Source organism: Macadamia integrifolia, chromosome 5 (genome assembly GCF_013358625.1).
Source record: "Macadamia integrifolia cultivar HAES 741 chromosome 5, SCU_Mint_v3, whole genome shotgun sequence".
Classification (NCBI taxonomy): domain Eukaryota; kingdom Viridiplantae; phylum Streptophyta; class Magnoliopsida; order Proteales; family Proteaceae; genus Macadamia; species Macadamia integrifolia.
In genome coordinates, this window is record NC_056561.1 from 22,833,908 (window position 1) to 22,843,833 (window position 9,926).

The following is a 9,926-nucleotide window of genomic DNA, read 5'->3' on the forward strand; positions in this document are numbered from 1 at the left end:
GAGTAAGAGGAAAGACACAGCCCAACCAATCAGGATAGTCTCAGCTAGTTATTGACGGACATAGAACACACCATTTCCATCCAAGAAGCTTTGGACACCGATTTAATCAATATTGGTGATCATACTTCTACAGAAAGTTACGACTCTGTAATTCAACATAATATTGACAATATGATGAAGGATAACAAATTCTGATTCCACCTACCTTGAGTTTTGCAGAGTAGTAAAATCATAGACATAACCAGGCTAAAACCTAACTTGAACCAAATATAGTTAAACCTCTTATTCAAATTGGATGCACCAAAAAATATATATATATAGAAAATGACATCAGCCATAATGCACATGATGACATCAGCATTGTTACGGAAACTATTCACGGACTTAAGAACCTCTTAAATCCAGGATCTATAAAAGGGAGGGGACCTAATTAGAGATCATCGTTTGTTCAGCCCTCGACCAGCCTACAACAGCTCTTAAGTGTTCTAAGTTTCAAGCTTGCTCTCTTTGTTGTAACTGCCCCGGCAGCATCCGGCATTGTTTCGTTATGTATTTTGTTTCCAAGGTCTTCAACGAACAAAACTTCTGTTTTTTGTGTTGTTTTGAAATTTATTCTTCCATGGTTTCCATTTTTTCCATTTGAATTTTTTAATTGCTTTGAACCTTGGGTTCGGCTACATGGAGCCTTGCCCTCCAACAGATTTATGATATCCCAAATGCTCCACAACGATGAGAAGTTCTACTTTGAGAATCATACACCAAAGCTGAACCGGAATTACACTGTTGTTAACTTTCCAACATGAAAGTTCAACTTTGAGAACCATATACCACTCCAGATATTCCATATATAATCTGAGTAGAGCATCAGGATCTTTCCCCATGTTCACAGGATGTTAAAAAAAAAAAAAAAAAAATGGAAGGATAGATGTCATGTCTAAACGACATCCAGAAACAAGCAGTATATACAAAGCTGAAGCTTTAGTTGCAATAACTAAGCAACAGCTATTGTTGGTGTATGATGTCTTGTATTCCATCTCAGTTTAATCCAGGGAGTACTAGTGCAACACCTAGACAGGTAGGACGGCGGTCCCGCTAACCGGTTAGCGGGCCATGGAGGTTGCAAGGGGGGAAGGAGACCCCCCTGCATAGCAGGGGGTGTAGGGGGACGCAGCCCCCGGCTCGAATTTTTTATTTGAGGGCAATTGTGTACTTTCCGGATTAGGGTTTTTTTCGCTATATATTTGTAGCAAGGGTTTCTTTCTCTATAATGCAAGCAATACTGAGAGGTGTGAGGACGAGCGCTGTAACTCTATTCTCCATTGATAGTGAAGCAGGATCTCATCTCACCGGGGACGTAGGTAACCTTGCCGAACCTCGTAAAATCCGTGTACATTGTTTGTTTTGTTTTTCCATTATCTTCTGCATCATTTTAGGGTTGCGTTTCTACAAGCTATAACAAAAAGAAATCTCATTACATCAACCTTAGAACTCCTTATGTAACTAGGGTCCAAGAACCTGCTAATGATACTGTTCTGAGCTCAAATAGAAAAATATCCAACACCACCTTCTCATTCAGCCTTCAACTTACAGTTCATAGTCTTGTCTCAGTCAACTTGTCCATTTGGTAAGTGGGAGGAATCTGTCTGGAGCTCAAGGATTTGGTGGAGATGAACATATCAGATACGGTTTGAGGAATCGGATCAGATTGGTATTGGCCCTGTCGGATCCCGATTCTTGGCTGATACAATATCACTGGATCCTGATCGGATAGCCCAAGACCAAATCCAGTATCTTAAATCATGCCAGAGAAAGAGCTTATGGTAGAAGAACCCTCATTCATAAAATAACTAGAAAAATAAAGAAGCTTCATGATTTAAGCATTCTATAGGACAGACAAAGTTCACTTTTCATCCACCTACAACAATTTAATTGATGCATCCAAAGAAATCTACCAAAAGAGTTTCAAAAATACTAATTTTTTTCACTCTGTAGCATTTGTCTTTCAGACAAATGGAAAGAGCCTCAGTATACTATTCACAGACAAGATGAAACAGAGTATAATTGGATAGGCAGGAAGCAGGCTCTTCCCTTGACCTCTTACCTGAAAGACATAGAATTATCTGCAAATAAAGGATCAAAATAGCTTTCATTCAGCCATAGGCACCAACATATTGCTGCAGGGATCACCTTCCTACATACTTCAAGAATAAAGTTTTCAAGTACCCCAATCAGAAATCCTTCCAAAATCCCCAAGCATCAACATGCCACTTCAAAGGTAATAGCAAGTCCATTTGTACCTTGTTTGCAAATGGACAATCGATCAAGAGAGTGGCTGAAGAAAAAGTCCTTTCATTTTCCTAAAAAGGAGAAAGATTATGCGGGAAAGTGGCCTTTGATGTTAATCAAAGAATTCAAAGTGAGAACAAGTACCAACAGTTCTGTTGGAAGTTAAAATCATGCCCTCTAGAGTGTGGCCAAAAGTCTCCATTCTCCCAGAAAGGAGACAAACGTCTGGGGGAAAGTGGCCTTTGTTAAAAGTGAAAATCAGGTCACATAATAGAATGATCGAAGCAGATCATATTAGTTGGATGGAAAGATTCTACCTAGCAGAGTATGAGCAGAACTTGACTGTGAATGTTGAGATCCTCTTATATTTCCAGTCTTATATGGCCGTACCAGCTTTTATACAGTAGCAAAAAGTATCCTATCCACAATGACTAACAGCTCCAAAAGGAGAAGAGCCATTCCAAAGGAGGAATCTCAGACCACCAAATTTTCCATGACAAACAAATGTTATCTCCCAGGTTGGTGGAGATAGAAGCAACTCTGCACAAATCAAGGAATGCACTTTTAAGAGGAAGATTACCAAACCATATGCAGATAATCCCTTGCCAAAGTCATGCAATGAGTTGAAGGAACTCCATTAATGTCTCATAGAGTGGTATTTATTTATTTATTTTCATGATAACAATGTTACAACCGCTTATCCCAAAAGCTCAAGCTGTTAGCTAAGTATTACAACAATGTACGACACCACCAACACCCCCCTCCCATGCAGGCCCACACATACATGGCTTTGCGCGTCACACCTTCATGTGGCACTGAGAGACACAACAAACAACCCCTCGCACATACCAGGGATTGAACAATCAACCTCATGGTTCTAACACCATGTAAACATGGCTTATCCCAAAAGCTCGAGCTGTTAGGTAAGGACCACACCAGTGCATATCAACACAACAACAAGCACCCATAGTTGTCATGACGTCAAATCGATCTAAGGTGGTGGAGGGGTGGCTAATCGATTTGGCGACGAATCGCCCATTATGGCGTTGCCATGGCGGTCAAATCGTCCATGTGTCATTTTTTATTTTCCCTATTTTCTAAAGTTATTTAGCATGCTACAAGCCTACATAATATACCCTATAACATATAAAACCAACATTAAGCAACATCAAATCATCAAAAATCAACATAGCCCTATCAAAATCACCCTACATTTTACAAAAAATCGACCGCCTAGTGAATCAGGTGTGACCTGGCGTCCATGGCGGTACCATGACGACGCCTATCAGCCAATGGCGACCACCATTTGTGAGTCACATAAATCGTAGCTAACTAATATGATCTGCTAGGCAGAATCAGGTCACTTAATATTAAGGTGTTCAATAACCAGATTTCAAGGTGCCATTTTACAATATAACCTAAGGGAATAGTAGATTAGATGCAATGAAGCAGGCCAACTCAGGATCCTGAAAATCTGCCAAGAATTTGTGATTAAGAGCCTCTCTATTTCATGCACCTCAATAGAAAACAGTTACTGTGCAGATTTGAAACATCTCAGACACCTTAACATGTGTCATAAAGATCCCACATGGGGTGAGTTTTTGCACAAGATTGAGGTATATCAGATACGTTTGGAACTTCATAATTCAGACATTCTCAGAACCCAGTTCTGGGAACTGTACAGAGATCTAAAACGACATGACACTTTACCCGCCTGATGAAAATTACAAGATTTGAATCAGAGCCAAAATTAAAACTGATAGAAATTTATAGCAGGAACTAATTAATGCAACATGATGTCTAACCTCTCTCCAGAGAAAAGCAAAAATTGAACAATGTAAAAAAGTGATTTGAAGGTACGTATGGAATCCCCATGGCCCATGGTCATGTCTTTCATGTTGGAGCCTCCTAAATGTTCAAGTTTTTACAAATAGTACATGCACTTCTGCCCTCCTGCGTTCTAGATGGCTTGTTCAAATAAATTCTCTATTTCAATTATCCAAGAATGAGACACCGATTTGAACTTTTCCTACAAATTAGCCAAAATCATTCTGTGAACTTTAGTGATGACAGGGTAAGAACAAATAACTTTATTAACTTCAATGATAAGTCATGAAAACTTAAACCATAGGAACCCTCCATTCATGCTGCCTTATTTCCGAACTATTGAGCAATATATGCTACCTCTAAGTAAAGTCCCTGCAAAGAGTTGATAACTTGTGTGTGTGTGCTGAGTTGAAAAGCATGTCTTGTCACAAAGACGTATGGAGAGATTTATGTTGGCAAAAAATACATTCTGTGGTGAAGATACGAAACAAAGATTTGCTGCACTATTGATTTGGGACTCTGGGAGATTCTGTCATGTACTCCTGCCTCACTTCCCAGTTCCCATGCATGGCAGCATACCAGAACAGAAAACCCTTTTCAATCAAGAAACATGGAAACCTTGTCTTTAAGTCTGCTCTTATTCTTCACCAAAGGGAGAGATTTATGTTCTGCAGTGAAGATGTGAAACAAAGATTGGACGCACAATGACAGATATTGTGTCATGTATTCCCACCTCACTTCTTGCGCATGGCAGCATACCAGAACAGAGAACCTATTCAATCAAGAAACATGGAGATCTTGTCCTTAAGGCTGCTTTTCTTCTTCACCAAAGGGACTACTTCTGACTCAACATTCTTGCTTTCACTTTGCTTCCTGAATTCATAAGCCAAGATCTCCTCGGTAGTAATTTCCATCTTTTTTTCCTCTTTTTGGGGTTTCTTGAGCAGTGGACCTAAAAATAAATCCAACATATCTTGAGTAGGGTCCCCTGTTCTTCTGAGATCAGTGATTATGCTTTTACTTATTGAATCATCCTGATCCTTGAACCCAGTCTTGCTTAAATTAAAATTTGAACTTTCTGCTGGATTATTGGATGATCCCCTGCTGCTTTGAGTGCACTTCAGAGAACCACCTGACTCTATCTCTATGCTAGAGAAGTTGGCTTCCAGAGGTTGGGTTACTGATGTGGCTTCTTCTCTTTCAGATGGTTGATTGTTGATATCATTATCAGCTTTGACATACTGCACAAAAAAATTGTAGCCAACTTAAAATTCTTCTCTTTTTTAAGTTTGATGCTAGTTTCTCCATAACATAATCAAAACAGTCATTATAAATCATGATGTATCAACCAGCCATCATAGGGATAATCTCGCAATGAATCCTCAAGATTGGTTTTATTTATTTATTTTTTTTTTTTCAGATGCTAGAAAAAATGATTATATGCCTACAAAAATTTCTGATGCCTTTGCATAAAGAGTCTTATATTCCCTTTTTTTTTCCTCCGCATCCTATTTACCCTATATATTTGGATTGGACAAGAGAAGAACATTCACTTTTATCCATGTGAAAAAAAACATCCTATCCTTTTCCAAAGGGCCAAGGAGGTTCAATCCAATGAAAATACAGTAGGTTCAAAGTGTATCCAGATTTGATCCGTTTACTTATTGGATCACTTCTTAACGAATCGGATCAACCTTTTCAAATTGGATCTGGATCAGATTGGAACAAAATCTGATCCATCGACAACCCTAGAACCTGAAAAAAGGTTCATTGATCAAAACAACTGTATATGTTACCATATTATACTTGTGGATAGAAAAGAAGGAAAATCAAGAATAATTAGTCCTTTCTAGCATCATGTACAAAAGAATATCACCTCTTCAGCAATGCTCATTAGATCTTCCATTGTCAGTTCTCCATCCTCTTCACTAGGTGACAGGGCCGGGATCTCAGCACTACTTTCAACCCTGTAATTCTTTCCTCCTCGTTTCCTTTCAGAAGCAGCTTCCCGAACTGCAATCTGAGTGCCACAACTTCTCTTTGTTCTTCTCTTCGGAACTTCATCTTCATTATGGGTAAGACCATCACTATCCACATCTCTTTGAAAGAGATTTGTTTTTCCCGACTTTTTTGTGCATTTTACTAGTAAGCTTGAATCCACTTCCCCAAGTTCCTTGTCACAAAGTTGGGCTTCTTTTTCAAGCCTCTTAGCTTTAGGTTTTCTCTTGGGCTGGGGAGCAAAGGATGAATTTGCTAGTCCTGATGAAACATTCTCTTCATCTTTATTCCCAGACTTACATCCTTGGTCAGCTGCAGCTACTCCCTGCATCCAAGGTGGTAATCGCCGCCTTCTTCCCACATCAATGCCAACTTCAGCACCCATGAGCTTCTTTAAAATTTTTTGTTGATGATGGTCCAAGGCTAACCCAGCAATACCTTCAGCCATAAACATGGCAAAAAGTTACAAGAATATCAACCAAACTCCAATGTTGGATATAAAAATAGAGAAAAGCTCCAAGGAATATGGTTAACTTGCACGATTCAGTAAAGTGAAGAATTAGAAAAAACCGAGTGGGGAAGATAGAGAAAGAGAGAGAAACAAGCATGATTTATAATGATATTCATCTAATAATGACAGGGAATGTATGAGGTTATCATCTCCAAAACTATCAGAGCTAGAACAATAAACAGAACTAATGATCTTCTAGCACAATATGTCCAAAAGATAAAGCATTTTTTAAACAAGCAACTTATGTATTTGACATATTCAAGGAATCAAAACAAAACTAAGAACCATAAATTAATTATATTCATAAGCTTTTTTTCAATTGAAGTTTGTAGACAGATGATAACAGTTGGAGAGAGAAACTGCAGAACCAAACAACAAATCCTACTGTGATGAGTGGAAATGATCTAAATGAGAAGGAACAGGTGGGACAGAATCAAAGCTTTCAAAAGGCTGCCAGTACCCTCTAGCATCCCAAACCTGGCCTGAGAAAATCAAAGTAATGTTCATGGGTTAGCCAAATAAGATGTCAAATCCCAACATCTACTGAAAGGTTGAAAGTGTCACAAAGGTGGGGCAATGGTTATTAATCTACTTCCCCACTAGAATAATATGGCAAGAAATCTTGACTGGTTATATTCTTATTGCAGTACTAAACAATTGAAAAAATGTTTCTCAAAAGGAATTTAAAAAAAATATATTAAATTAAATAAAAGAAGTAATGAATCTGATATTGGAGCAACTCTACTGGACCCTCTTAGCCTTTCATTATTCAAAGAGTTTATTATGTATACATATATATAAATATATATATCTGACCTTTGGACCAGGCTGACACTACCAGCAGTTTTTCTAGGGCATTATCTGGCCATCTGAGTTTTCCCTTAAATATGGAATTTTGGTCCCTGTTTTTGATCCAGATTTGGTTGGTATTTGTTATACTTATCAAAAACCGCATTAATTAACCAAATATAAAAACCTAACTATTCAACTTTCAAGTTTAACCAAGCAGGGATTGAAGAGTAAGTCCCACAAAATCAAGTGTTCCACTATTTTATCTCTCTGCCGAGCAACTTACTTTAGATATTGAATTCCTCGAATGGCTTGCTGCAAACCCAATTAAGTGATAACACTTAAATAGCCTAGGGCATGAAAAGAGCACTGAATGCAAAGATTCTTTAATGCTTTACATGGAACAGTATTTATAGGCATTCCCCCTGAAGCAAATGAAAATAAATCAATAGCTAGCACATAACACAACTAGTTGTTGAAAGGCAATAAACACCACATTTGTTAATATCAAAAGGCATTTTGATCAGGACTTTGATGATATCCTGCATTAAAAACAAACAGACTGGAAGTTTGGAAATGTGGAAATGATCTTATTTAATCCAATTTAAATAGTGACCAAATATGCACTTGATCAAGGTAGCATTTTTTTTAGGGGGATGTTTAACTTGAATTAAGTAGGTGCTCAGCTAAATCTTAAAGGGCTATCCTTATGTGGCTAATCAGGAATTCTCAGATAAACAAAACAAAAATAGAATAAAGAAAAAAAGGGGAAACCTAAACCCTATTCCCTCTTCTATCTATGGTTTCTTATTCATCCCTTTGCCATTTTGGATTTGACGAAAACAAGATGAACCGAGTGGGTGTTATCTGAATTCTGAGAAAAAAAGAGGAAATAAATTACATCCAGAATTGAACGAAACGAAAAGAGATTCTTACAAGATTGTAATTTCCTCGAGAGAAAGAGAAAGTTGGTGAGGAAGGGGACCCGGATCCTCAAGTGATTGACTAATCGGGAAACTATAGGAATTTTATTATTTCAGCCTTGAGCCTTCCAGAGTTCCGGGGGTCTTTCTTCTGTAGAATTGGAAAACACTTGTAAAGATTTCAAGTAGCATATAAAACCGATAAAACCGTCATAAGTTCGGCACTGGGTAGTGCAGTAGTGCGTGCGCGCCAGTCAGAAATTCCTGCAGAAAATATGCAGTTAGTTTTTTTTTTTTTTTTTTTTTTTGGGTGGTGGGGGGTTTTGGGGGGAAGGTGGGGCTGTGGTAAGAACATCGAAATATGTAACTCTCAGTTACCAATAAGATTTGGTGTGGGTTAATATGATCTCGAGTTCCTAATTTTGTTTATTGGTTGATTTCAAGGTCTGTATAAATGGGTACTAGAGCAACTTAAGAAAGGACTGGGATCCTATCTGATAATTCTCCAATCTCTCACGTACATGTATGAGCTACGTGCCCCAAGTGTTGGACTGCGTGCATAAAAGAGGTTGAGGGAAAATTGCTGGAAAGGATCCAAATCCGAAGTACCCCTAAGAAAGGTGTTTATTGTAGTCTTTTGATTTGGTGATTTTGCAACTGCCCAAAATAGGTTTTTATTGTTGATCTTTGGAACTTTGAAGGGTACTTGTTGGGTTTCATTTTGTTCATTTTTAAAACTTTTTTTTTTTTATACATATCAATTTTAGATATTATAAACTCACTTTAAATCTTTATAATGGCAAGGACCATTTTTTTCCCTTCATCTACTATGAAGGGATTCCCCACCTTCATTATACTTTCTTCATTATGGTTTGATCCAGCTCTTTGGAGGCACTTCAACCAAAAAAATTTCTTAGTGGCCATGAATGACTTCATATATATACAATGAGGGCGACATTTATGACCCTAATTTCCTTCACAATAGTTGAAGAAAGTTTGTGAAGAAAATTTACTTATTAAGTGTTTCAAAATGGTTTGACTTAGAGAAAAGACAATGATTTAATAGAAAAGAGAAACAGAAGCAGGCATGTAACATGTTATACAATAAAGTTTTCTTTCACCAATTACCGACTATCAAACTATTGTGGTGCCTTTCCATTATGTCATTATCAAAAGGTGCTATTGTCTTTGCACATTTTTTGAATACTTATGTAAAATAACATAATCTACTTTCTTTGAAGAAAACAAATGTAATACATATGAAGTGACTTAAGATTTCTTGACCCTTGAACTACCCCGCAATGTAGTATCATAAAACTAATGAGGAATTTTTTTTCACCATGAAAGTTTGAAGTACATCCATCAATGGCCAAAAATGTCCCCCACGCCCAAGTATTACTCGAGACTAGAAAGTTTAAGGTTAAAGATGCCAAGCTTGAAATCCCTAACAAAGTTGAATGTCCACGAACCTAAAACAATGGCTTTCCCAAGGTAAATAACAACCCTATATTGTTTCTCAAGTGACTGCGTCTCAATTACTTGAGCAATATCGTTGGATGGTAACCCACGAGCAAGACCAGTGGGTGGCATCT

General features: G+C 37.8%; 1 protein-coding gene across 2 annotated transcripts; it reads right to left on the reverse strand.

Annotated features, from left to right (window-relative positions):
- Nucleotides 1-4,353: 4,353 nt before the first annotated feature.
- Nucleotides 4,354-8,636, reverse strand: LOC122078867. Of its 2 annotated transcripts, XM_042645047.1 has the most exons (4): nt 8,348-8,636; nt 7,698-7,836; nt 5,990-6,549; nt 4,354-5,354 (listed from the first exon to the last, which is right to left on the reverse strand). In XM_042645047.1, exons 3-4 carry the CDS (start codon nt 6,494-6,496, stop codon nt 4,890-4,892), a joined length of 972 nt encoding a protein of 323 aa, XP_042500981.1. In that variant the 5' UTR covers nt 6,497-6,549; nt 7,698-7,836; nt 8,348-8,636; the 3' UTR covers nt 4,354-4,889. The 2 variants fall into 2 exon arrangements, with proteins under 2 accessions (XP_042500981.1, XP_042500982.1); XM_042645048.1 differs by lacking the exon at nt 7,698-7,836.
- Nucleotides 8,637-9,926: the final 1,290 nt, after the last annotated feature.